This window comes from Aspergillus novofumigatus, assembly GCF_002847465.1.
Source record: "Aspergillus novofumigatus IBT 16806 chromosome Unknown P174scaffold_5, whole genome shotgun sequence".
Classification (NCBI taxonomy): Eukaryota; Fungi; Ascomycota; class Eurotiomycetes; order Eurotiales; family Aspergillaceae; genus Aspergillus; species Aspergillus novofumigatus.
The window spans coordinates 1,579,962-1,605,513 of record NW_020194278.1 but is presented as its reverse complement, the minus strand read 5'-3'; the positions used below and the strand labels follow the sequence as shown (position 1 = coordinate 1,605,513).

At 48.0% G+C, this 25,552-nt stretch overlaps 11 protein-coding genes across 11 annotated transcripts; 4 read left to right on the top strand and 7 right to left on the bottom strand.

Moving 5' to 3' along the window:
• Positions 1–2,042: 2,042 nt before the first annotated feature.
• On the bottom strand, positions 2,043–2,561 carry P174DRAFT_513357 (DUF1772 domain-containing protein; the record flags this gene model as incomplete). The annotated part of the gene is made up of 3 exons (XM_024831972.1): positions 2,043–2,315; positions 2,369–2,433; positions 2,492–2,561. The coding sequence occupies 3 exons, from the start codon at positions 2,559–2,561 to the stop codon at positions 2,043–2,045; spliced, it is 408 nt and encodes a 135-aa protein (XP_024681456.1).
• A 728-nt stretch (positions 2,562–3,289) lies between these two features.
• On the top strand, positions 3,290–3,932 carry P174DRAFT_214864 (uncharacterized protein). The gene has a single exon (XM_024821354.1). It carries the CDS (start codon positions 3,402–3,404, stop codon positions 3,726–3,728), a length of 327 nt encoding a protein of 108 aa, XP_024681455.1. The 5' UTR covers positions 3,290–3,401; the 3' UTR covers positions 3,729–3,932.
• A 29-nt stretch (positions 3,933–3,961) lies between these two features.
• Positions 3,962–5,212, bottom strand: P174DRAFT_442731 (uncharacterized protein; the record flags this gene model as incomplete). The annotated part of the gene is made up of 1 exon (XM_024827643.1): positions 3,962–5,212. A coding segment is annotated over exon 1 (587 nt), but the record flags the coding sequence as incomplete, so codon positions are not given.
• Positions 5,213–5,499: 287 nt separating this feature from the next.
• On the top strand, positions 5,500–6,216 carry P174DRAFT_513355 (2EXR domain-containing protein; the record flags this gene model as incomplete). The annotated part of the gene is made up of 2 exons (XM_024831971.1): positions 5,500–5,658; positions 5,727–6,216. 2 exons carry the CDS (start codon positions 5,500–5,502, stop codon positions 6,012–6,014), a joined length of 447 nt encoding a protein of 148 aa, XP_024681453.1. The 3' UTR covers positions 6,015–6,216.
• Positions 6,217–8,796: 2,580 nt separating this feature from the next.
• On the bottom strand, positions 8,797–10,980 carry P174DRAFT_461353 (putative MFS transporter; the record flags this gene model as incomplete). Its single annotated transcript, XM_024829990.1, is given in 8 exon segments — positions 8,797–9,105; positions 9,137–9,297; positions 9,359–9,783; positions 9,803–10,032; positions 10,102–10,153; positions 10,192–10,292; positions 10,357–10,547; positions 10,860–10,980. 8 exon segments carry the CDS (start codon positions 10,978–10,980, stop codon positions 8,797–8,799), a joined length of 1,590 nt encoding a protein of 529 aa, XP_024681452.1.
• Positions 10,981–14,153: 3,173 nt separating this feature from the next.
• P174DRAFT_442730 (uncharacterized protein) lies at positions 14,154–15,853 on the bottom strand. The gene has a single exon (XM_024827642.1). The coding sequence runs from the start codon at positions 15,737–15,739 to the stop codon at positions 14,285–14,287; it is 1,455 nt and encodes a 484-aa protein (XP_024681451.1). The 5' UTR covers positions 15,740–15,853; the 3' UTR covers positions 14,154–14,284.
• Positions 15,854–16,647: 794 nt separating this feature from the next.
• P174DRAFT_452129 (uncharacterized protein) lies at positions 16,648–17,215 on the bottom strand. Its single transcript, XM_024829056.1, has 2 exons — positions 17,157–17,215; positions 16,648–17,079 (listed from the first exon to the last, which is right to left on the bottom strand). Exons 1-2 carry the CDS (start codon positions 17,163–17,165, stop codon positions 16,807–16,809), a joined length of 282 nt encoding a protein of 93 aa, XP_024681450.1. The 5' UTR covers positions 17,166–17,215; the 3' UTR covers positions 16,648–16,806.
• Positions 17,216–19,210: 1,995 nt separating this feature from the next.
• On the top strand, positions 19,211–20,377 carry P174DRAFT_452128 (uncharacterized protein). Its single transcript, XM_024829055.1, has 2 exons — positions 19,211–20,162; positions 20,219–20,377. Exon 1 carries the CDS (start codon positions 19,350–19,352, stop codon positions 19,947–19,949), a length of 600 nt encoding a protein of 199 aa, XP_024681449.1. The 5' UTR covers positions 19,211–19,349; the 3' UTR covers positions 19,950–20,162; positions 20,219–20,377.
• On the top strand, positions 19,967–20,534 carry P174DRAFT_214819 (uncharacterized protein). Its single transcript, XM_024821353.1, has 2 exons — positions 19,967–20,162; positions 20,219–20,534. The coding sequence occupies exons 1-2, from the start codon at positions 20,069–20,071 to the stop codon at positions 20,467–20,469; spliced, it is 345 nt and encodes a 114-aa protein (XP_024681448.1). The 5' UTR covers positions 19,967–20,068; the 3' UTR covers positions 20,470–20,534.
• A 1,132-nt stretch (positions 20,535–21,666) lies between these two features.
• Positions 21,667–23,444, bottom strand: P174DRAFT_461351 (PLC-like phosphodiesterase; the record flags this gene model as incomplete). Its single annotated transcript, XM_024829989.1, has 3 exons — positions 21,667–22,110; positions 22,135–22,915; positions 22,993–23,444. 3 exons carry the CDS (start codon positions 23,442–23,444, stop codon positions 21,667–21,669), a joined length of 1,677 nt encoding a protein of 558 aa, XP_024681447.1.
• Positions 23,445–23,501: 57 nt separating this feature from the next.
• On the bottom strand, positions 23,502–25,472 carry P174DRAFT_353923 (glycoside hydrolase family 71 protein; the record flags this gene model as incomplete). Its single annotated transcript, XM_024821736.1, has 3 exons — positions 23,502–24,736; positions 24,802–25,381; positions 25,449–25,472. Coding segments are annotated over 3 exons (1,839 nt in total), but the record flags the coding sequence as incomplete, so codon positions are not given.
• Positions 25,473–25,552: the final 80 nt, after the last annotated feature.

Here is a 25,552-nt window from a genome sequence, read left to right as displayed (position 1 = left end):
TCGCTGCCTGAGGCGGCCAGAGAGGATTTGCTGTTGATCATTTGATATCACTCAATCAACTCCATTCCCTTTTGCCAAGCCTTGAACATGACGATCATATCCTTAGTGGACGACTTTCTATGCCAGTTGCCAACTCAGAACGACTGAGCCCTACAGATGACGACATTGACTTAAGATTAGCAGACAGGGCTCCATGGAAGACTATTCACTTCTTTGACCAGAAGCTGCGCTTAATCTACTAGACAAGACTTAATGAGAATAGTACAGTGCTTGGGATCTAAACAATCTATACAGCTATTTGGTGCATTCACAAAGTAGGAAGTATCATTCTTTGATAAGCCGCTGACATTGACCATATAAACTACTTGTCTGTTGTTGATATAGGATATAAACCTGCCATTTGCACCCAACCTTTGCTTCAGTATTCAAATCAAAATATCGTCTTCAGCCGAGACAGCTGCCTCAACGCCAGAGTGGCTCCATAGTGCAACTACATTACCCATCGAGGTGAACTCATCAACATTTTTCTAATACTATTTAAATTTGGACCGTTCTGAAGAGATTGTGTACAAGCAGGACCCCAAACTCCGACGAGAGTCTTTCTCCCCTCCTTCTGGGCCCCGGGGCATCCAGCTCGTACTCCTCGAGTTGTTACATTATCGTTCCTCTTCTTTCTTTTTCTTTGCTTTCCTCAAGAGCACAATCATTGAGGACGTTTGCTTTCTTTGCTAGATACTTACAGTATCGCTTTGAAGAAATCGTACTACCGGCGGATTGACATCCCTTCATCGATTTCCAGGTCAAGGGCAGGCAAATTCTTCCTCAGCGAGCCCCAACAAATGTCATGTGTAGAGACCATCTGGTGAAGCGAGAAGCCGTATAGAACCATCTCAATAAGAGCTGGAATCTCTGGAATCTGTAAGCCGGGCCGTTTCGTTGCTCGTTCTCGGCTGATCTTTCAGGAGGAACTACGACAATACCACAACACATTGTGGCTGCGAATGACGGCAACTGGGCAACCATTCTAATGACATTTCCGTTTTCAACAGAATCTGGGACATTGCCCTGACGATCTTCTGGACCATGCTTGAGGAGACATTGTATATCTGAAGACTGACCCTTACCGTGGCATGGACATCCGAGAAGCGATGACGCAGGTCGGCCTCACTCAGCAGAACGGCCTGCCAAATGAGGATAAGTGACAGAATCTTTTGTTTGATACCTCCTAGATCGGGGTCTCGAGTAGGGCAGAATGCAGAAAAGAGCTGCCCTCCCCATGGCATCCGAACCACGTTGTGTTTCCTTGACACCAAAGAAAGGTCCACGATGAATTTCATAAGCAGGACTCTGGGAGGCTCTATGCCCCGTCCGATCACGACGCGTAGCCAACCAACTACCGTTTCTACTATTCATCACCCCTATTTTGAAATTTTAACTACGGCAAGCCTTACGCTTACGTCAATCTCTACAAACTCGCTGTGGACACCTTGGAATGCGTCGAATGCCGACGCATTCCACCATTCATTCACCCTTAACTAGCGCTGTGCAGAGACAGACGACAACCCACTCACCGTATCCATCTAAGGAGGACGACTCGAGTAGTTCAAACAGGAAACCGCTCATTTTCGTTTTCGGGACACAGCGATGGTCACCTCGTCCCATGCAGCTAGCGACAAACATAGTCGGGGAAGTCGCCAAAGAAGGATTTAGAGGTTCAATCCCGGTCTGGAGGATTAGGATAAAATCATGGCATTGGTGACGAATGTGGGAGTAACCCCAACCTGTTTTCATGGAGAGACATGTTTCTAGTCTTCTTTCTCATACATCACCAAGAATTGCGTAGTGTGGAAAGAGAAGATGCTTCAATAATTTCATCACTTGAAGTCAACAACAGGACAACCCCCCGGACGCCATTTGACAAACTCCAATACTTAGTATAACAAACCTCACTCATAATACAATACAACCAGACCTAAGATCAAGGAATCGCAGCCAGCGCCGCAACCCCCGCTCCAACCAAAGGGAACACCCCCTCACAGCATTCAGCACCCCCATCTCTCCAAAAGCGACTCAACCTCCGTCCTCGTCGCCTCAATCTCATCCTTAGAACCCACCTTCGCCTCCAGCGACCGATTCGTCCCCATCATAAACGCAAGCGTAAACGGAACAATCCCCACGGTCAACATTCCCGAAACAGCATACAGGAAACTACTATTCGGCGCTGCGACCAGCGACAACGCCGTTCCATCACGGACCGACCAGGCCAGGTAGAAGAAGACTGCGGCGGTGGCGGCCGCGATGGGCGGGTTCTGCATCTTGCCGGCGTTGTAGATGTCGGCCCAGATTTTGGCGGTGGCGGAGGGGTGACTTGTTTTTCGTGGAGGGATTGGAGGAGGGCGGGAGTGGATATCAGGCTTAGGGAGAATATGTTGCCTGTTTATGTCAGTGTCAGTGTTTGCTATGTTATGTTGAGGGTGGTGGATGGAAGGACCTGAGAGCCAGGCGGCGCCTGTCAAGCCTAGGACTTGAGCTGCGCGGAATGTGGTTGGAAATTCGCTCATTGTGACTTGTTGTAGTTGTAGCTTTTCAGTATAGAGGATGGGGAGTTGTGATAATGGGTTGATGTCGATGGATGGATATAGGAGCTGTCTTATAAGAAGACGGGGCTATGACGACATTTATGGATTTGACTTTGGATGGGTCATGAGACTGGTCCATTTGAAACCACTAACTGAGGATCTTTTTAGAAGTATTGCAGGCTCCTGCAATATTAAGCTTGCTAATAGTTGGATCATGCCATTCCTTATTCTATGGTACTTCGGATTCTGCACTGTCGGCTTTTGCGGGCTTTGGAGTCCGAGTGTGGATCCAAAGGCCAACAATAAGCACATGCGTATCATGATTCACGATAACTAGATATAGAAGTGATCTAGAGGTATAAAGACTAGCAGATTAGCTACCGCTAGAATACTGACTTTATCAGATTACCTAGATTTATCAGACTGCGTGGAAAGTCTCAGCTTCCGCAATTCATCCCTGTTGCTGTCGTAGAGCAAATTCGAGGCTTTTCCTGATCATTGGTGACCGTGAGCAGCTTCCCTATCACTCTGAGAGAGTCTTCTGCGTCTTCATAATGTGTCAATTCCCTCTCATAATGCCTAAAGGCCAGGCTTGGCATTGAAAACCTTGATGTAACAGGCCAGGCACGCCGCGCTTAGAAGATATGACCTAGGTCCCTTTGAATAATAACCAGGCTTGTGGAAGGGAAATACACCTTAATTTCAATGGATGGAACAAGCCAGATTGGCCACACTTGGCAAAGCTTGTTTTCATTAAAGGCTGGCTAGCATTAGTACAACGTCATCTCATCCTCTGCTTTTCGGACGGAGCCAGAGCCCGAAATGATCAGGGCCGGGGACATGAAAGATGGGCGGAGCAGCTGTGCTTTTCTAAGGTTTGCCTTTGGTCTTCTTGCCTCCGTGACCTGTTTCCAAAAGAATGCTAGGAGCTTCCATCCGTGCAGCACGTCGTACGGGTTCAGTTGCACCGGCTCTGCCTCTAGACTGGAGCGCCAGAATAGGGATGTTTACATGCATAAGCTTCACAATGTACCACAACACAGCAAGTTCAGGAAGCTGACCAGGCTTGACCCTAAGAACTCCAACCTGGGGCATGGCTGCAGCCATGATGGCCGTCGTTCTTTCGGTGATTGGTGCATCTGGTTGTAATGTCTTTGGTGGCAGCATCACGGTTAGAAATCCCACACAGCGAGACCGAAGCAACCCGCAAGCCAAGGGTCCTCAAAGATGTCCTAGGCAACTGCTTTTGTCGGTTCTGCGCGTTGTTGCTTCCTAGAGAGAGAGTTGGCCGTCCTCCTGCTCTCTGCTCACCACTTCTGCTTTGCCTTGTCTACTGCCTTCTGGTCCTTTGCGATGTTCTGATGGCTTTATTTAGTTTTCGACCATATGTTCCAATATTTCCCAGTTCGCGTAAATTTGATGAATTCTGTTATCTTCTCACGGCCACTTCGTATAGGCGGAGGAGAATCTGTTTCCCGGTCCTTTCGACCTTTTATATCACCTGTGTGACTTCTAACACTGCGTCCCCTGCTATCCACGTAGACAAGGCTGCCGAGCTCATGTCCACACGGCCGAAATCAGTAGTAATATACACTTAGTATAGAGAGGAAAGTTCCTCGTCACTCCAGAGTCAGCAGGTTTGCTGTTAACACGGTATCCATTATCGCCACCGGTACCAGGGGTAGGAGTACTAGTACTACTAGTAGTAGAACTAGTAGTAGGAGTAGTAGTAGGCTTGTGCAACAGTTCATCTTCGTCAGCCTTTACGGGCTCAAAGACGTTGACGGACTCCTTGCCACCGCAGACCTCGTTCTTGTCACCGCTGCAGGGCAGGTTACAGTCAGATTGATCACGAGCGTGCTCACCAGCGACGAATGGGCTGCACCAGCACTCGTTACCGGCCTTGACGCCTGCAAACGTGAGCGCCGCGAGATAGCAGGCATTCTGGCACTTGGCGATCGTCAACGCGGGGTCACCACCCTCCTTGCTCACGCGCGTCTGGAGAAGCGGCAGCAGATTGGGGTCGTCGAAGTAGCAGCCCAAAGAAGTCCACGCAGTCGGAAAAGGTCCCAGGGTGGTTTGGGTGGTGGTAGGAGTGCTTGCTGGCGTGGATGTTGTGGTTGTCTTGGTTGAATTGCTGAGTCTCTCCTGGGTCACGATGCAGTAGGATTGGTATTCCCACGGCTCGCAGTCGAGACTGACTGACGGGTTCCATTGGGTGAATTGCTCAGGCGTGATACCCCAGTAGTTTCTGGCTTCCTCGCATGTAAGCCCTTCATCATTGTCGTACCACTCAACACAGGAGGCAATTGTGTCAGGGTCCCATTGTAGTGCTGGAGTCTGGCTGCTGGCGCAGAAGCGCAGGCTGACAAGTAACCCAAGTGAGAATAAGACGGACTTCATTGCAGAATGAGAGAACAGATGAGTGGAAGAAGGCTGACATAAAAAGCACTGAGCTGTAGAAGGGGAAAGACAAGGCGAGTCAGTGTCTAGGGAAGAGAGAAGATTGCTTTTGGGAAAGCTTAACCCGTCATGAATTTAATAACAAAGCAATAAAAAGGAATCAACCCATTAATGAACTGTTCCGCTCTTGGTCGACTCTGTCCGAGCCCAGGGTCTTTGGCTTAAACTAGTGGGCTTGTCAGGGTACTCCATTCTCTAGTAGGACCTGGAAGCCTTCATTTTGACTACTACAGCACATGCAGTTGGATACATCCCGAGGATATAAAAAGGGGCGCTAAAAGGCACTACTACCCCTGTTCTGTCCGCGTCTAAATCCTTTTCTTCCACCAACCTGCTCAACCTTTTTAAGACTAACCATTGCTCCCTATCTGTTAAAGTGCATTTCTCTGCCTCCTAAGACGCCAAGAGGCACACTATCAGCTAAACCGCCCCCACTGAAAAAATTCCGTCGCCCAGCATGGCCGCGTTCCACCTTTTTCCCCACCTCCCCTTCGAGCTTCGTGCTCAAATCTGGGAGTTAACAGTTGAGCCGCGCACTGTTGAAGTCCGCGTTAAGAAAGAAAACGGATCTTGGGGCAAGATTCTGCATGTAACCTCGTCAACACCAGTGCCTGCAGTCCTTCAGGCCTGCCATGAAGCCCGAAGCCAGGGGCTGTACCAACAGGCCTTCAAGTTCCCCTTAAGGGGGTTGAGTTGCGGTATGTCTGGGTGAACTTTGAGATTGACATGATCTCAATCGGACGAACTGATTTTGATACAATTGAACCTACTGAAAGTCTGCTGATTCGCCGGCTTACCTTTGAGCGTGAGATTAATGAATCCTTTTTCCACTTTCAGTCCTACGAGCTAAGAAAATTGTATCCTAATGTGGAGGAAATCCATGTCATCTGCGAAGATGGCTTAATGGCATGGCAGGACGCCTGGGAATATGCTCCCTGGCCATGTCCAAAAAAAAAATCTGAGGTTCATTGACAAGGAGACGGGGCAGATTGCGGTTGGCGAGGATCTGGATACGATGGTGGATGAATGGATCGCGTCTCTGCCTGATGGTCCTGAATGATTATTTAACCGCCTGTCTTATAGTTCGTAGAACTTGCTATATTCTATGGCTCAATATTTGACAGATCTGTCAGGAAGATACTGAATCTCAGAGCTCGCTCACCCCCGTTTTTCCACGATAGATTTTGCTCACCAAATAAGGTACATAGTGCAACCTCAATACATAGCTTTCTCTCCAACTCGGAAGGGGTCATAAATAGTAAGGTTCATAGTGACAAGTCGACAGCGTTTTCTTCGTCCTGACCCTGGTCCAGAATTAGAATCACCAAAAGGGCCAGGGTCGTGGATCGAATGCAATATGTGACAGTGTGCAGTGTCATTGTCGACTGCTCTGAGACGCCAATGCAAATCTACCTCATTAGAAATCGCGTCCATATTTAAGGGCGTTGATATGGCTCACTACTCTCAACGCCTGGAAGGCGGGAGTAGACCTTAAATCTGGCATCTGCGATTGCTGCCTCTGCAAAGTGGAATGGAGTATGTTCTGCATCACCTTCCTTTTGAGTTTCGACTTTCTTTCACATTCCCTTGTCGGCGATGGTCTTTCTGGCATCAATTTGCTCGAGTACCACAATGTCCGAGGCCCGCTGAACTGAGGTTGGACGGATGGACTTGAATTCAGGCATAGTCGTTTCTAGGAAAGCGGGTCTCAAAGTCGAGGAAAAGTACTTGGACTCTATTGTAGAAACATATCGTGTGTATGGAGGAAGGATCAAGGCCAGCGACATGTGCAAGCCATATTGACAGTGGTAGTAGACCACGTTTCAATGTCGTCATATCGCATAGGAGATTCTTGAGTGAAGTCTTTGTCGAAGCTTGATGCGAAATGGATTGGCCTAGTAAGTACGGGCCGCTTCCTGAATGACTTTAAAAGCACCTTATTACCCTTTCGTGGCATGTTGTTCTTTGCGCTCTTGGGTATATCTTTGACGAACCCACGTCGAGGTTCAAATTTTCTTGTTCCCTCGGCCACCGCAAGGTTCTTGATGGCGGCCCCCAGTTGGATATTCACTGCCCATAGCTGCCAATATACTGGAAGGTATGAAAGTCTGAAACCCCCTTTTGTCCACTATAGGCTGTATGCATCTCCTGGGGTGCGTGATTCACCCATCCACAGGGCTAAATTCCCAGTGCAAAATGCCATTCCAAATGCCGTTTATATGGCCCTCAGTGGTCGTGCTGCCCTTTTTACAGTTCGTCAGGGGGCGTCGTGAGGAAGGCAGCAGCCCAGTGCCGCATTGGAAGGGGACACATGAGTGCAGTCCTTCTTCAAGCAGCCAGCGCTTGCACTCCTGGTTCTCTACACAACAAAAAACCCCTTGCTTTTGCTTTGCGCAGAAGAACCGCTCGCACTATTAATGAGGCGTTTGAACGACAGCTTTAGCTCTGTCACTACGCCGGTGTCGTCCCACCGCAGTTGGCCGAGGAGGGCCCCGGCGATGCGCGTCCTGGGACGTCAAGAAGACGGACGGCCCCCAAGGGCTGGTTATCGAGAACATCATGAATTCGCGGTAGAAATCGCCGTTGGCTTGCGTCGGGATCCCATAGCATTCCTCGGGATTGGTAAGGCTGGATGACCTCGGCCTCCGCGCGGTCAGCTGCCTCACCTGCCGTGTGGTCATGACCTGGGATATTTGTCGAACGGGCTGCGAGGACCATGGGCTCTAGGAGATCATGAAGCTGCGCGGTAACTGGGGGAGCGTCTTCACTGTATTATTGCATTCAGTCCAGCGGGAGATGCTGTGCTCCTGGAACAATGACCACACTTTCTGGCGTTCGCGCTGTCCAAGGTGGAGTGGACCCGCCTGACACAGTGAGTTGATATCGAGTGGTGGCTCGATCAGGGCGACCCTGCTGCACTCTGTATGCAAATTCAGACCATGAGCCCCCGCAGTGGTACAAGGTAAGCAGAATATCGCACTTCAAATCGGGCCATCTGAAGTTTTGCATTTGGCACAGTACAAATGAGAGTAACTCCACCATTTGTACATACATCATAGCATATCACTCCTTAGTGTTCGAGTTCCTCAATTACTCCACGAGAGAGCGAAGCCAAGTAACGATAGTCACTTTGGCCGCTAAGTGAGGTCGTAGCGATGTTGGGGGGACTGCTTGAGAAGTGGTATGATTAGGTAGAAGAGAGCTGGCACATATTTCTCCTGATGGTTGTGTGCGTACGAGCATCGGCTGCTGAAAAAAGACAGTCTGGGTATTATCCAGGCATGGAACAGGGTGAATGACGCCATGGGAGGCAATGAGGATATCATTCACCTAAATTAGATGTCCCATATGGAGCTAGTAACTGATCCAAGGTTGCGTCAGAATCTTCACAATTATTTTTGGAAGATAGTGAATGCCTATAATTAATCCATATGTACCTTATTCTTTCTGAGATAGACATGACTGAAGATATAGCTTCAAAGGTGAGTTGTCTTGGGTCTTTCAGATAGGTGATGAAGCAGGAGAGAACTAGCCAGTCATATTATATATATGTTTGGAGAAAATGAGCAATGCTACTATCTGTACTTACTCTGGACATGGCCCAAAACTGTTGAAGGCATTTCTATGTGCTTCCTACGCCAATTTTCTTCCAAGAGAAGCCAAAGCTCAGCAAGGGAGCCACAGCAGCAGTGGCTGTGGGGAGAAACTATGACAGTAGGTCAGTGAGCTTTGAATACTTCAGACTACAGGTAACTCACAAAGATCTTGACCAATGCTTCATTATACGCGCATCGAACTCCGGGAAGCTGGTCAGTAGGCAAAACATCGGCCTATCCTGTGCGCCGGCATCCAGGATGAATGCTGCATCAACATTTGGCGCGTACTTTTCCAGAGCTGGGGTCAAGCCATTCTGGAAGATGGCCTGCGCCACGGAGATGGCAACGGACCCAGTCAGATATTGACACAGCGCAATAGCAGAACTGGCAATAGCAATGGCGTCGCTGCTTAAATATTCTTGGCTTGCGACGATGGGATAGAAAATGCTGTCAGGCCTTGCATTGTGCTCGGTTCCCATCCAGGCACCCACTACTAACCATGTTTAATGCTGCACCCTGTCCGAACCCTGTAATAACCTGATAACCGATAGTCTTTCCCTTGCTCGTATCTGCTGTGAATGCGGTCATGGGTCCAGATCCGACTGCTGTCGTCACACTGCCAATGATTGCCCAAGGTGGAACGTAATGGACCTTGCGAACTGCAGAAACTAGTTAGCCATTCAAAGTCCATGTTTCAAAGAGAGATTGGACTCACTTTACCAAGTGCGCCCGACGTCGGTAAACCTAGGATCTGACTTATCATTGTCGGCAGCATCATGAGGCCGCTATCGGTTGGCGAGGCTCCCTTGACAGCCTGAAACCACAAAGGTAGGTAGTAACCCACCATGATGGTGGCACCACCTTGCAGACCGGAGATCCAGCGGCCAAAGAAAAGATTTCGCTCGCGAAGAATATGAGGTGGAATTAAGGCCTCATCACCCTGATGGATAGCCCATGTGATGAAGAGTGCCAGTATACCACCACTTCCACAGAGAAGACCAATCACTTTTGCCGAGCTCCAGGGGTAGGTTGCTCCACCCGTTGCTCCAACCCAGTTGATGGCAGTCAGAAACATGGTAGAGGCAATGGCGAAGAGCGCAAAGCCCAAGGGATCGAGCTTTCTGGGAAGTTGGACGAGAACAGAGCTCATTGGGGACTCCCAACCAGTGGGCCAACAATACCCCTATTGCGATCATAGAGATTCCACAAGCAGTTACAAGAGGTCGAGTCTTGGGAGGGGAGCACGCCGTCAGAATAACGACTGCTCCATTGAAAAGGCCCGAAGCCCCGAACCCTGCAACAGTCCGACCAGCGATGACCATGCTGCTTGATGTTGAGAGCGCACAGATGAGTTTTCCGAGCTCAAAGAGGGCCATAAAACTGACATACAGGTACTTTTGAAGGAGATAGATGAGTTAGCTGTGGTACCTGTGCTCATATAGGGCATAACTGAGGGAGCATGCTTTCAAGGGGAATACAGTATACATCTTGCCTGCAAGCGGTTGCGTTGCACATCTGACCAGTCAGTGTCTGAACACAAAATCGACATGTACACGGAACATCGGAGGGCCACCTTACGAGCCAGAAGGAAGGCTGAACCATACCAATTCACATCCTTAAAACTGTCAAAGTAGTCCGAGATTGTGGGAACGGCCTAGCATTATTGCATCAGTGTTTAGTAACCCTACCACAGCAAAGACACTTCTATGGAGACTCACTGTTGCGACCACATTCATATCCAGGCCAAGGAGAAGCATTCCCACAATCAGAGCTGTGATGAGATTATACAAAGGAATCCCTCTGAGATAGGTATATCGAGAACCCAATTCATCATGACCACTGACCGATGCTGGTCCATGGTTTTGAGCATCAGGCACCTTCTCCGTGTCCAGTGGGCGTCCAGCTTCAGCTTTTCGAGGGCACAGGCTGACGTGACTGACTTAACTGTGTATGTTTGATTGAAGCAGTTTGCGGGAGGCACGCAAAAGGATTGAGGGACTTGGGGAGAAATGAAGAGATGGGGGTGGTGAGGTGAGGCTGTTGGGAAAGGGGGAGGCTCCAAGGACATTTTCATAACAGGACAGGCAGGCAGCATAACCAGAATATTAATACCACCACAGCTGATAACTCATTATCCTGAAAGTGATCATTAAGTGTGTGTCACAGATCCCACCATCCCTGGTTGTGTTCCTCTAGCAAATCAGAGAACAGACTCACACACAGTGACCATTTGCAGCAGCATTTGAGGTCAATGAACTGCGCACGTTCGTTAAAGCTGGAGATTCTATGTGTAAATCAGCTATCTTTCCCATTCTGAAAACCCCCAGGCCAGTGGGATTCATGTTTATGTTCCCATAGAGGATGTTCCCCGATCAGGCTAAGCGCCGCATAAATCCAATTTTGGTATCTATGATCACTCCAAGTGTGTCGAATTTTTCCAACGAACTCATGCCCAGTTCAGATACCAGCTAGGTGATTCTTTCCCTTGTGAAAGTAGTGAGGTTGCAGTAAAACACTTTGGATAGCTGAGATTCGGAATACCTCCTCGTTTTCAATAATGGCGGCGTCAAAGGGTTATTTTGCCAGAGCAATGCACTTTAGCTTAAGCATGGCTAATGTAGGTATCAGGCCATTGCATTGGATCAAGCTTTAGTCATGTAATTAGTGGACACATCAGCAATCATAAAAGGCTACTCCCCCGCAGAACCACAATATTTATTGCCTTGTTTCCTCATGAATCAAAGCTTCACTATCAACTAGACTAATACAGCCCACATAAACCAACCTCCCCCACTGCGAGCTCTTTATCAGTATATGCATTGCATCTTGAAAATCCTCAAACTAATAGCCGTTCTCCTTCCTGATCGGGAACATCATGGCGTCTGCTGATAATGAAAGGCCTGCTCGAGGGCGCAAAGGGCGCACAATCATTGTGGTATGCACTATCAGTAATATTGTGATTTTACATCCTTCTGCCTGTCTTCCTGATGCTTAGAAATTTTTCTAGACTGAACCTCCCATATTTCCAGAAGTGAACCTATCAACCTTCCTCCACACTATCCTGATCACCACCACAACCTCAGGCCAGCAACAACCTACTGAGAACTGCACGATACACCACTGGGAACATCCTGTCTCAGCTACATTGAAGGGTTCCGCGAGCTGAGCCGTCTAAAACTGCCTCAGTCTCGATCCTCTCCGCAGGAGATACATGACTATCTATCTTTGTTAATCCGGGAAATATCTGTTGCACTTTGCCCGACTGGTGATGATATTGAGAGTCATCAAGAAGCGATTCTCCAACTAGTGAGAAGGTTAGAAAAGACGTCTCTTCTGATACGGACAGGGAAGTGCCGCTGTTCTGTGCGCACGTAATTGGAAGCACTGCAGACACGCTGTTTGCAGACGAAGACAGTGTTTGGAGATGGGAAAAGCCCACGAGTGTGTATTACACGCCCTGGAGGAAGGGGTGGGTAAGTACTATTGATGATGCTGTAGAGGCAGCAGTTTGGCAAGCAGGGCGGAACTGTTCACTTCGAGTTGAAGGGGTGGATAGAAGACAGAAGGATTTCATGTTTAATAGGGAAGGCCGTACCTCGTTGATTATTCCTCCAAAGTCCTTCAGAGAATGAGCGTGGGGAAATGCTATGTACCTGTTATTCTACCTGCCCTCATGATTATAATTTACACCACATATGTTGGCCCATGCTTGAGTTAGTGTGGATGCAGTGTCTGTCAATCGGGGACAGATTCGTCGCAAGAAGTCGACGGATTCGGTCGGTTGCACACCGATGAGATTGTGGTCGACTGGTCCATGCGATTCAGTGAGGGATAGTCCTCGTGATTCAGTGAAGGGTCGCTGGGAGGTGGTGGTCGTGTTACATCCGATCTCGACTTGCTGCTGCTTCCCGTGCTCATGTAGTTGGTCGAAGAAGTCTATGATTACTTCTAGCTCTTCTGGGAGCAATGGGAGCTGATTGTAAACGCAGCGGTGTCACGGAGGAAGCTAACAATCTGCCAGGTGATATTGACACTGCTAGCAGCGGATTCGACGGACCACAATGAAGACATGAGCGCGGTTTATCAACATTTTCTCAGTCTGTGTGTCAACAAGGGTAGATCGGGCAGCTCAGACAGGGCTCTAACGATTGCTAAAGTTCCCTCTCATCTATGGTGTAGTTCTTTAAAAGCAGCATCTGCAGCCTCGAGCTGCTCCTGAAGGCCTTTCAGCGACTCCTCCAACTCTCATTTGCGCTGGAGTTGCTAATCCTTGACTATCTTGAGCGCACCAAGATGGCCGAGGAGTTCCTCCTTACAAAAGTCCGCTGGCCAGGCATGACTCACTACTCGTGCTTTTTATCCATTTCTTGATAAAATCAACCCTTGAAGGATTTTTGGAGGCCAGGTCTGCCTGAGATATTGCAATCAGCACTTGAAGATGGCATGACTCATGTTGTTCAAGGATATCTTGATAGTGAAATTAACCCAACCTCTATGACAGGAACATAGTGCAAAAGGGAACGCCATTATTATTATTTTCTGCTATGCATGGCTGTACATAGTTTATTACCCTACTTATTAAATATGGCGCTAGAGTCAATAAGCTAGGTTTCCATGGCTAAACTCTATCATCCTAGGCAGCTATATATAGTTAACTTGATGCTGTAAAGCTTCTGATTAATTATGATGCAAATGTTAATACAAAGATAAAGATCGGGGAACTCCTCTTAGTTAGGTGGTCTATATAGGCATCAGAGATGAGATATAAGAAGTGAACAACATGAAAAATCAACTTTATTAAAGTACTACCATCTTATTATCCAGGGCGCTAAGGCCAGAATTAACCATTCCTTCTTTTTTAAACATCATTTAGCTTATAAGATTAGGGGAAAGCGGAACATGCTTTGGTTTAGAGCTAAAAATAAGAGTACTAAAGTTGAGACTATACTTATACTAATTTAAGGTTGGAAGATATCTGAGTAATTTAATTAAGCACTGAATGGAAATTTAAGGAAAGGCTATACTTAAAGGGCGTTCCACAGAATACTCTCTATTGTACTATACTAACTTAAAAGGGACTAATAGATCTTGAATGTCTAGTACCATAAGCCTGGTCTGGTTGGGATACAGCCAACAGGTGAAATTTGTCACTGTTCCTGAGCCTGAGCGTACTATGCTATTCAACCACTTTTATATTTATAGGAAACAGAAGAAAATGGAGATGGGTCTAAGTAATTAAGGCTAGACATATAGTTCTTTATAGTATAACCTATGATGTTATACTTCCCAATAGATATGGGGAGAAGAGGGAGATTATTGCTTAAGGAGACTGGGTTTTAAGACAAGCCTCACTAGGAACCTTGAGTGGCTTGTGGAGCCTTTGCCACATAAGTCTGTCAAACGACAAGTTGTCTAAGAATGAGGTAAGAAAAGGAGACTGCATAACCTTCGGTGTAGTATGGGTGCTTCCTCTACTTAATGCAGGTAAAGCCAGAAAAGATGCTGTGGTTTCATTGGCCTCTTAAGGGTAATTACTAGATCAAATATTCAAAGCAGACGATGGGGACGGCATAGATAAGACAAAAAAGACTACGCATTCAGTCATCTGTCACTTCCTGGTAAATATTGGCCCTTTGATTCCACGCCTCATGCCTTCTCTACCACAAAACGTGTGGCATCTTCGATCGCTCCAGTGCTCGCATAAAGCCTAGTATAGCGATTCTCATCTTCGCCTGCCTTCCAGTACATATGCCAGAGTGTGCGAAGGACAATAGTACTACCGTCACGAATCCTGTTGCTGCTTCGGGGGTTGGCAGGATCGTATGGAAGGAACGTCTCCCAGTCGTCTGCTGGGCCCCAGCCCACACCCCAGTACATAAAGCCTCCGGAGTTCTTCGCGCAGGACACCACAGTATCGTCACCAAACCTGCTGTCGACATGAACAAGCCGGACATTCCCGTTGGCGCCACAGGAGTCGGCGTCCAGATTGCCACTGAACGCCCATTCCCAAGATGAGTCCTTATGATACTGCCGGATCAGAAAACAAGTATTATCCGCTGGCGCGTTCACCAGGGTCAGTAGGCTGAGATTTGTATTACCGGGGGAATTGGTGTCCACGGCGACGTAACGCCCGTCCAGTGTCCTGAGTCGAATAGTGCTCAAATAGTTGACTGTCCCACCAAGAGGGATTTCAGGGTTCTGAGCAAATTTATTCAAACAAATGACGTGGGAGATACCAGGCTCATTCCAGCCTTCATTGACAAAGTCACGCTTGACGATACCTAACTTATCACCAGGTTTGAACTTGGTGAGCCATTCGTTGAAGACCGGCGCTGCTCTGCTGTCGCAGTCACTGGGGTGATGACCAGGCATGAAGGACCGCTTTGGTGTGTCGATGAGCTGGGTTATCCAAAGCCTCTCCTTCTTCCACAGACCCAGGGCTTCGTCTAACCAATTCACAATCTCCTTGGGTGATTTGTTCTCGTAGTCATCCGCCCAATTATCACGGATATTGACGGCTTGCGGAGCCCAGGGCTTGCCACTGTCATAATGTTTTGTCACACCGTTGACTTCCTCATCTTCGCCCCAGATGATGATGTATTGCTTCCCGTCCTGCCGCAGCTTAGCCCAGGTAAGGTCAGTGTTGTACATTTTGCCATCAGGGCCGACGTGGGCGGTTGCAAATGCATCTTCTCTGCCGTCTCCTACGACTTTGATCAACATGGCCAAAACGTCGCCTGCGAGACCACCTCCATGGGCGAGATCGAGATCGAGGAAAAGAAATTCGGATTTATGATAGTCGGCAAAACTTTTGATTTGATAAAGGACAGTCTCAAAGGGTTGGAACGTGATGATACTGTGTTTCATCACCAAAGTATTCCCCTCGCGGGTGACCCGCATATCAAACCACCGGGACCCTGCAAGGAGCTGGCCGGTGTAATCCGCAATCTGGCAGATACTGCCGACAAACTCATGCATTCCATTGTCGCCTCCATCGTATTTATAGGCAGACGCATCGTGACTGCAGGATATGTACGAGTCGATAACGCGTACGCTGGGATCCAGGTACTTCATCCAGTTGGCTAGATCAATGGCCGTCATAGTTCGGAGCAGAAAGTGTCCAATATTATCCAAACTTGATTAAAGCAAGAAAGATAACAGTCCAGAGGTGAGGTTTGGATTGTCCTCGGAGCGAAGTGTCTCCCTGGAATTTGGACAAGTAGAGGTTCTGGAGGGGAAGTTTGAGGGTCTTTTTATATTATGAAAGTAAGTGATCCTCATACCTTGTCGTGGTATGCCGAGAATCCTCATAATGAGCCACCTCTGGGTAAGAAGAAGGAATGAAAGACAATCCCCCACAGATGGCTGGCTGAGAATTGCAATAGCCGGCCATGTCAGGACATGTTAAAGTTCAGCCAGAGACCTATATCCAAGTGCGCAGCTGCAAACTTCTCAAAAAGTTGAACTCTTTAATCTGATTTAGCACCGCTGACGCGCATTATCACATCGTCACAAGTAAGTCGATATCCTAGAGTATCCGAGAACCCAATTGCGCTGGTCGGGTTATATTTCCTCGAGTAACTGGGGGCATATTTCTTTTGTTCATCGCTCAGCCCTGCGGATCACTCTGCAACTGAGGCCGAAACTCTTGTTCTGATTTGGAGATCCAACCAACAGGTCCAGACTGTTCGTATCGATCAAACCTTAATACCTTCCCACCAGGTTGCAAGAACCCTCAGGATTGGACAGCTACTACTCCGTACAAGGCGACTGACACGCCGAGCTGAATAGGAGACAGCCACCTAAGGCAACCGCGCCAGTGTCTGCCTCTCAGCACTACTACATCATGGCTCAGAGGGCAGGATATGACAGTCAGAGAAGTCGTGATTCTCTGGGCCGCCGAGAACACAGGGCCATCAGTCAGATGGTCAACTACGGTTATAATTAACGATAGGCCCCGGCTTAACGATGCCGAAGAAGTAAGGTAGTTGGTACTGATTATATTCTTGAGCGCCCGTAGACGTGTCCATGCGAGCACTGCTTTGAAAGCAAGCAAGCATTTTTCCCTGCGGCTGTGCACTACTGAGACCAAAAGCAAGCGGATAGATGGTAAAAGATAGTGCTGGTTTTGACAAAGATGACCGCCTTGGGGCCTGTATTCCTGCAGGCTATACAAGGGGTCCATGAGAAGCTCGGCTCACGCTTTGATATTGAACCGGACTTGGATGTTTTTCGTTAAAAGCAGCATCTGCAGCCTCAAACTGCTCCTGAAGGCCTTTCAGCGTTTCCTCCAGCTCTCGTTTGCGCTGGAGTTGCTGGGCTTTGACTATCTTGAGCACACCAAGATCGCCGTGGAGTTCCTCCTTACAAAGGTCAGTCCGCTGGTCAGGCCCTTCAAGTTCCCCATCGTCCTCCGGCACGACCCAATGCCCTTCTCGCAGCTAATAATAACCCTGTAGTTAGCACCATATTAATATATATGCTGCATATATGCATTGATACTTAGAGGGGAACTTACCTGGTGCATGGCTTTACAATAATAAGCAATAGGGTGCCATTCTGAGAATGCACCAACCGCACCCCCTCCCCCGAGGAGTTATTGCCCTCAGGCCCGAACCCATGATACATCCCTGTACTTTTCACCAGCGGATTCCATGTCTCAAGCACATACGACCATAGGGTGTGGAAAACAGGGCTTCCCGTCCGCTCAGCCGTACTTAAGCCAGTATTATCAACGCGGCCAGAAGTTATATGCGCCTTTGAAGGCCTGCTGCTTTACGGGTGAGAGACGCTAAACCACAGGGTGAGTGCAGGTGAGTGAAGGTGAGCTGAGCAATGGTATCTAACAGCATGGGTAAGCATGGGTGATCAGTGGGTGACAGAGTGATTCTGTGGTGACCAGACTCCCTGTCACCCATTATGTACCTCCATCACTAGCTTAAATATGAGGGGCCCCTCTGCCCAACCATTATCTCCTTTTCTATCTACAAGCAGTTTTTTGTGATTTATTTTCTTTCAGTTTTTCCTTCTATCCTTCACAGCATGTCACGTGACATATTTTTAAGCGATTTTGATCTGAGGAGAAAAGTGGAGGAGTGTCATCGGCTGCCCCCCATGACATGCACTGCCTAGTGCACGCGGCTGTGTGATCACCTAACTAGCAACTAGTGTCCAGCCTAGACACCACCTAATTAGTCATATAATGATGACTAGTTATTACATTAATTAGCATATTAGTAGCCCTTCTGAGGCCGCAGGTCACGTGTGCCACGTGATCCGCCGAGTGACGTTAAATAGTAATCAAATCAAAACAAAAAATATCCGTTAGTTATCTGAGATGACATACTGAGTTACTCTGAAGGGGGTATTGACACAAATGGTGTTTCGAGGAGCCGCAAAGAGATCTGGCTGGCAATCTAAATCTCTTCATCCGCAAATATCAAAACCTTTCTACGAAAATTTTCAGAATTTGGTTGCCTGGAGCCATTATTTCGGCCACATACTAGTATGAGTTGCGGTGCTTGCCTCGCTCACCTGCTGCTTCGGTATGGAGTATTTCTATTGCACTAACATGTGTAAAGACAAGCTTCTTGAAATGAATGAGTGGATCCATGACTATCAATAAATGACGCATGTGGATACAGTGAGGCCTAAGTCCATTCACAGTGCAACAAGGCGATCGTTGAAGGGCAATTGCTCCATGGAAGGTCTCTGCGTGGACCTCGAATTGACTGATGGAGCACTACTCGGGTTGCAGCAATAATAACAACAACACCTCTACCTAGTCAGAACCGCACCCTCTCCTTCCCATGGCCTAAACATACAGCGCGCTCAAGATGTTCGCTACTAAAAGGGTTGATGACGACCGAAATGTAGATTAAGCAGAACACACTGGTCTTGACCGATGTCAACCGGCTTTGCTCGTTAATACCGAGTCTTACCTCGATACATTAGCAGAGCGCGAATTCAAATCCCTGCTACACTTGAAATTAGTTTTTCTCTAAGGTTACATCGCATGAGACCCTAGAAGTGGGACGCATAGCTGGACAGATTTGCCCATTTCACATTTGTATATTGCACATTTTTGTTCTTTTCTGGACGGTATACTTCTTAATGGGATCGTGAGGGAAAGTAGTTCATCTAGAAGGTTGTAAATAGGTGATACTTGAGAATACGTATCTTATGATATTCATTCCCCTATCTCGCATTAAACATCTAAAGAGGTTTATGACTCCTATTATGGTCTCGTGCCCTCGGTGCATGCTTAATTGGCGCCATGGCCATCCATTGGTCGATACTAGGTTAGATGTCATCAAACATTGTATGACTGTTGATATTCCCTGTCAATTAAGAGGTAGACTTCAGGTAGTAATTGCTAAAGTGGAACAAGCGCCGCAATAGCGCCGGGGAAACCCCCTTTGACTGAGACATCCTGGTGGGCGTCCAGTCGGATCTTAACATACTGAAATCTAGTCAGTTCCTTTACTTGATAGGAATTGGTAAACTGTTGACATAGTAAATATAACATAAAAAGAGGTTCTTGAACCAACAATGAACTCTTTGTCTATAAAAGGAGAGTTCTCACATCCTTTCAGCTTAAGGAACAACACCACAAATCCTCAAGCAATGCCAGACTGGTACGGTCGTCTACTTGAATTGACTCGTCTCTGTTGCTTATTTGGTCTTGTGATTTTCAACGGATACAATTACTATGTTCTTCCTGCGGAGTACAGTGATCGCGACTCTGTGTTGCTTTGGAACTTCCGTGCTGGCCTCTTCCTGGCCTTCATCTATCCAGGGGCAACCGCTGCCAGACAAATGGTTTCAAATGAACCTCGATCAACTGGAGACCAACCTAAGCGAAACTGAGTCCAATTCCAGCCTAGTGGAACGCACTCCGGTTAATTCATGTTTAGCTGTGCTTGGAGGAGTTTCGTCTTGCATTACAATTGGAGGTTTTATTATTCAAATGTGCCAGAACCTTGCTGGTGGCATTAAAGCTCTGTCGGACCAGCACAGTTGCAACACCATGAGCGGCACTATCGAGGGCGTGAGATATACTTATCACTCCACTGGCCAACACTGTGATACAACAGCTCAGCGAGACACCATTGCAGGCGCTATCAAAAAATTCCTTTCGAATGTGGAGCATAACCAGATCTGTGGAACCCTTTGCCTACGTCTCGACCATGGCGGCACCTGGAACGGATGGCTGAAGCTGGGTCCGGTAGGCTCATTCAATGAAAATGCATACTGCGGCGCGGGACTGCCCTTCAACAGCTGTGTCTCTGGTGGCAACAATGACATCTAGCTTGTCCACGGATGGGGTTTCCTCAGGACTGATATCACAATCGAGGCGCATTGGATCTGTTGCGCGCTAGATCTTTTGCCTTCTTCTCTCTGGAGACCTGTCTGTGGACAACTTGCAACATGCACAAATGCCCGCTAATTTCTCTTATGCGCGCGACTTTCATTCTTTTATATATCACCTTATACGCTGCTGCTCCTCGGCATTGTGGGACTGGTAGGTCATGACTTACCTGCTATATAACTAGATAGCTAATACCTTGAGTTCTTTAGATCCTTTGACTGCCACTCGCCGCATTGCTCCTCATTGCCCTTCTGAGTATTGGGAAGGAGGGGACGGGGATTTCTATTGCCATATGTACTTTATCCGTGGTAGCATTCATCATCTATTCTTTGATAGATCACCGCACCATGACCAAGACAACAATGTACCCAGTTTCGTCTATCCTAATTTAGAAAGTAAAGGGTTCAAGACCACTCTTGTTCAGAGAAGCTCTTTATTCAGGACAGATTCCTATGCATAAGTACCCTTCTTACCTGCTTACTTAGCGATGCTCGTCCAAGCATCGCGTTTCCTCTTCAGTGGCCGCATATCGTTTAATATGGAGTTAATTTCCATGTTAGAGCCTTCTAATGCACTGTGATATCTTCTCTGAAAGGCTGTGTTTGCTTTTGGGGAGCCTTCTGGCTCGAAGAGATGTCATAGTCCTTAAACCGATTCAGTAATCCCATCCTGCCCCCACACCTCTCTGGGTCTCTCGCGGAGGCTTCCTCAGGGACAATCACTCAAACCTACAGTGTCAGACTCACTCACAGTTCCCGTGATCCTCAGTTCACTCTTCACCAAACCTGTGGCTTTATGGCTTTGTACCGTTACCCCGATTCGAGGGTTTAACTCCGACCCGAGTCCCCGAAGAAACGCCTGCAAAGCCCACCTCTGGTCAATCCTGCCAAGTGTACGGAACAAAATTCCCAGCTTAGCCAAAACATGACTGGCGGATACGTTGTCCTTGTTTTTTGGCCAGAGGTAAACACTGCCAGCAAACGGCCATCAATGACATAAGTGTAAAGTTTGGCTTGCATTACCCTTTTACTGCCACATTCGTCGTCAAGCGTACCTTACACCTCTGCACACTAACGGTGTAGTCTACTGCAAATGATGACAGGACCATATCGCTAGTCGCCACTGTAGGCTCAGCCTCCATCACATTCTTTGCAGGTTGCTGCCTATTACCACGGCAGTATTCTTCCTCTGCCCGAGTTTGTTCTAATAGTCTTTAGGCCTGTGCTTAAGCAAATGCTAATATTAATACGTACTTCAGTCGTACTATGGATCCTAGTCTATAATAGGAATGGGAAAGAAACTACGTACATCAATTTGGTTAGTTGCTCTGTAAATACTTTGAGAACAAACTTGAGAGATATACTCTATGTACTCTATGAAGATCAAAAAAAAAAAAAAAAAAAAAAAACAAAAAAAAGGACACAATCATATTCTAGGCTGAGACGTAAGTACGACTGCGGCACTTATGACAGGAAGGACTTCTGATAAATTTCCCTGGGAAGGTCTTGTGATTACTCCATTCCAGAGCGTCTACCTTAGCCTGGCGCTTGACGACAGCAAGGTACGGTGATGGTCACTTCACTGCATCACCGGCCCAAGAAGTATCATTGAGCTGTGGGCCTCAGCAGTGCTACTCCAGCTTAGACCCAAAAGGGAATTAAGTGTCTGGGTTCGGTATGCTCGCCTCGAGAACAGTGCCGTTATTAAAAACAGTTCCTTTCTTCAGGATCTCGACTCTTCCGGGATGCAAGCTCGGCGGTGGATTCTCGAGGACGGTTCCATTCGCAAAGATGATGCCATTCCAGGGCTTCGTCATACTTGTCAACCTGGTCAAGCTGTTTATGTTGGCCATTCGGGACGATGATGGGTGTGGGAGGAGTGGTGATCTGTGCTTGCTAATACCACAATTTTCACTGATCATGTACAAATTGAGACCAATGGCCAAGGTGTAGAGCTCTGCGCCGAGAGAAGCCCAGTTGAACTGGTCCTTGAGAATGACGCCAATGTAGTCAACCATCAACACATTCGGCCAGTTCTCGGGGCTCATACTGTTGACGCCAGCCCAATACAAGGCCGGGTTTGTCGGGAAGATTGCGATACTCTGGATGCCATATTGTTGTGTTACCAAGGGCGCAGCGGACACAAGCCACTGACCAATGAGGAATTGATCCTTCTCATCACTTGCATCTCCAGTCCGACTGACAGATTTCCAGGCAGCTATTTCGGCATTGGCCATCGATTCGGTTTCTTGCTTTTCCGACCAATAGTCCCAGAAGGCCATACGTGAGGCACTATAGATACCATCATCCGTACGCTCAATGTTACGTTTCAAATCTCCATCAAGGAGGAAGATAACACAGCCATTGCCATTGTTCTGGTCCATGAAGAAAGAGGCCGTTCGTTTTTCAAAGCTCACGTCGACGTTCAAGTTCCCACAACGGTTATTGACCTTCTTCAGCTGGGAGAAGAAGTCATCAATAATATCCTGACCCCAGTGGATGGGACCCAGGCTGGGTACTTTACGGATGCCGACAAGATATTTGAGGCGGAAGAAGATGACTTCCCCGGGGTTCTCTGCAGTGAAATGGTTGATTTCCTGGATGATGTCAGAAAGCCCCTCGCCTGTATTACCAATGGGCACTTCGGCCAGCTCATTATTGACGTGCGTCGTCCAGAAACCGTAGTCTCCCTCATTAGGTGTGGTCTGATGTATACTGGCGATGCGCAAGTCAAACCAACGCGCTCCCGCTCGGAGCTGGTCGTATATGTTGAGGCCTTGCGTCTGCGTGTTGGTTGGTGAGCCCCCTGAAAGGAGATGACCGCTAATGGTACTCATGCCAGAATCATGGGTGCCTGGCATGATAATATGCTGAATGTGTCTGTCCTTGATGACATCGTATAGGTGTCTCATCCAGTTTCCGGGGCCGTGTGTGAGTGACGTGATGAAGCCATATTTCTCGCTGCCAGTAATTACCAGCGTCACGGGCGTCTCATCCAGTTTCCGGGGCCGTGTGTGAGTGACGTGATGAAGCCATATTTCTCGCTGCCAGTAATTACCAGCGTCACGGGCGTCTCTTGCTCGGGGTCCATGTACTCTCGCTGTCCCAAGTCCATGCCGCTGAGGTCAACGACGGTTCGTTGCGGGTAAAGATCCGGGATGTGAGTCGTCGCGCGAATAATGAATTTCTTATCTGTGCCCTCAATATTATAGTATGCCTCTCCGTTATCGTCGACTGGGTTGGTCCCGCCTTTCTCGGTGTAATGCGCAATGTTTTGGCGTGCACGGCCTGGTGGAATGTCGTCAAAGTTAAATTCAGACATCTGGTATGAGTGTGTGTGGTCGAGTTTGAATCGGTGAGGGGTCAGATTGACGATGGTAATATACTGCTTCCCTGTCGAGGCTGCGTACTCAGGATTCATTAGAATCCATTCCATGTGACTTCCAGCTGCAACAGTCTCTGTGCTGTAGGTGCGATCGTCTGCTCTACAAACATCATCAGGATCAGAAGGTTCAGGGGGCTCTATGCTTGTAGCAGAGCAAGTATCCGGGCAGTAACCATGCTGACATGCAAAATTGCAGAGACCTGCATCGTCCGTGTTCTTATCAGTGTAGTGCCCCTCGATGCTAGTGTTTCTCGGGGGTGCATCCACTAATGCACCGGTCCCCGTACAAGTGCATCGATGGATAGGGCAGAATCCATAGTTGCAGCTAAATGAGCAGAGACCCATAAAGCTACCTTCACCCGAGCCGGATCGACAGGCTGGAGGGAGAAATGGGGAGACGGTTGGCTCAGTCAGTGGCACTGACACTGTCCCGCAAGCGTTCGAAGGGCAATAGCCGTAATTGCAAGCAAAACTGCAGAGTCCAATATAACTAGAGCCTTCGCCTGTGATAGGATAGCCTTTTACTCCTGTAGGCTTAGGGAGCTCGCGCGGAGGGCCCAGTGCAAGGCAAACACAGGCCCCAACTGGGCAATATCCATATGCACATGTAAATTCACAGAGACCCTTAAAGTTGCCCTTGGCTGTGCCTTGAATGCACTTTTGCTCATCAATAGAAAGTATTGGTGATACTCCTGCAATGCTGGGGCCACTGGCACTACCCACCCATGCATTCCAGTTTGAGAAACCACCATCACAAACTGAGCTGATTGCTGGCCCTTTAATCTCAGCAATAGTCGCACCTCTTGCCAAGCTGATCACAACCTCACCCCGGTGAGATGAGTAACTGGCACTTCCATGCCAAACTCCGATGCCACCATTCGGGATATTATCCCAGGCGATAGAAACCGGGACACCCCCTACTGTGACTTGGACAGACGCAGAGCCAGTTAATAGCGCGGAAAAGAAGATCTTATCCTGTGCAACATCTACAGGATCGAATTCAATCTGGAGTTGGCTGGCAGTATTCGCTGTGGTTTCGCCCCTATTACATAACAAGGCAGGATTCTTGCGGTACCATCCCATAATGCCTTCCTTAGTAATAGAGGGCTTACCATGCTTGTACATGTCAATCCAGTAAGGAAGGAACAGCCGCCACCCATCATGGGGCATGTTGGATATGTAGTCAAATGGCGCCTTGCCAATAGCCAAGGCGTGGTAATTCTCTATGTCGCGCAGAGGACCGATATAATGGGATTCACCATAGTCATTCCAGCTGATGATCTCCACAAGGTCTGGTTGAATAATCATCACCTGCTCCCAGCGATCTCTCCACAGATCATCTCCTATTAAATATGTTTGTGTGAGAAACTGCCGAAAGTAGATGCAATCAGATATACGAGGCACTTACCACGCCAAAGCCAGTTCTTATCGAAACCAGGGAGATTGGTGTAAAACCACGGCGAAACGGGCATCATATATGGTTTACCGCCTGCTTGCTCAAGGAAGTCCAAATACGACGCATCAACATATGTATCCATGTCCGTGTCGCCCCAGGGCCAGGCCGCCCAATTGAACAGCCCATCGGCAACACCAGGCTCCAAGGCTGCCTTTGCACCGAGGGAAGACCAATCAGGGATAAAAAAGCAGTTTGTTTCTTCCTTGATGCTGACCCAGTCTTTTGCATTTTCAGGACCCTCGAAAGTGGAAACCAGAGGTTGCCCTTTGTAATGATAGTAGGCTGAGGAATCCTTGTGGCTAGTGAGTAATTCGATAACTGCGCTTTGAGGAAATGGACCTTTGCCAGCGTAGTCGAACGAGAAGAAAACCTGGAAACCACGAGTCTCTGCCGCCTTGAAAGCCGTAGGAAGCGCTGACAAAGAGCTAGCATCATTTGCAAAGTTCAGCGCAAACGCATCAATATGGGCTTCTTGTGCTAGGCGCATATCATCTTCCCATTGACTCTGTGTCCATTTTTGGGCAACTTCAACCTGCACAGTACCGCGTTAGAACGGGGCCCAATATGGGATATGGCTGAATAGAACTGGATGGACTAACCATGAAGTGAGCGAACACTCCCTTTACTTTGGATGACGCCTCGGCAAGCGTTATTTTGGGATCCACGGTGAACGAAGAGTCTGTTCCAGGATGAATCCATGTCG

Bases quoted from the DNA above. Each gene is read 5' to 3' on its own strand.
- P174DRAFT_214864 (XM_024821354.1), top strand. From the start codon at position 3,402: ATGATCAGGGCCGGGGACATGAAAGATGGGCGGAGCAGCTGTGCTTTT.
- P174DRAFT_442730 (XM_024827642.1), bottom strand. From the start codon at position 15,739: ATGACGGCCATTGATCTAGCCAACTGGATGAAGTACCTGGATCCCAGC.
- P174DRAFT_452128 (XM_024829055.1), top strand. From the start codon at position 19,350: ATGTTCTTCCTGCGGAGTACAGTGATCGCGACTCTGTGTTGCTTTGGA.
- P174DRAFT_214819 (XM_024821353.1), top strand. From the start codon at position 20,069: ATGCACAAATGCCCGCTAATTTCTCTTATGCGCGCGACTTTCATTCTT. The intron at 20,163-20,218 runs GTAGGTCATGAC...TGAGTTCTTTAG, and splicing joins TCCTCGGCATTGTGGGACTG to ATCCTTTGACTGCCACTCGC.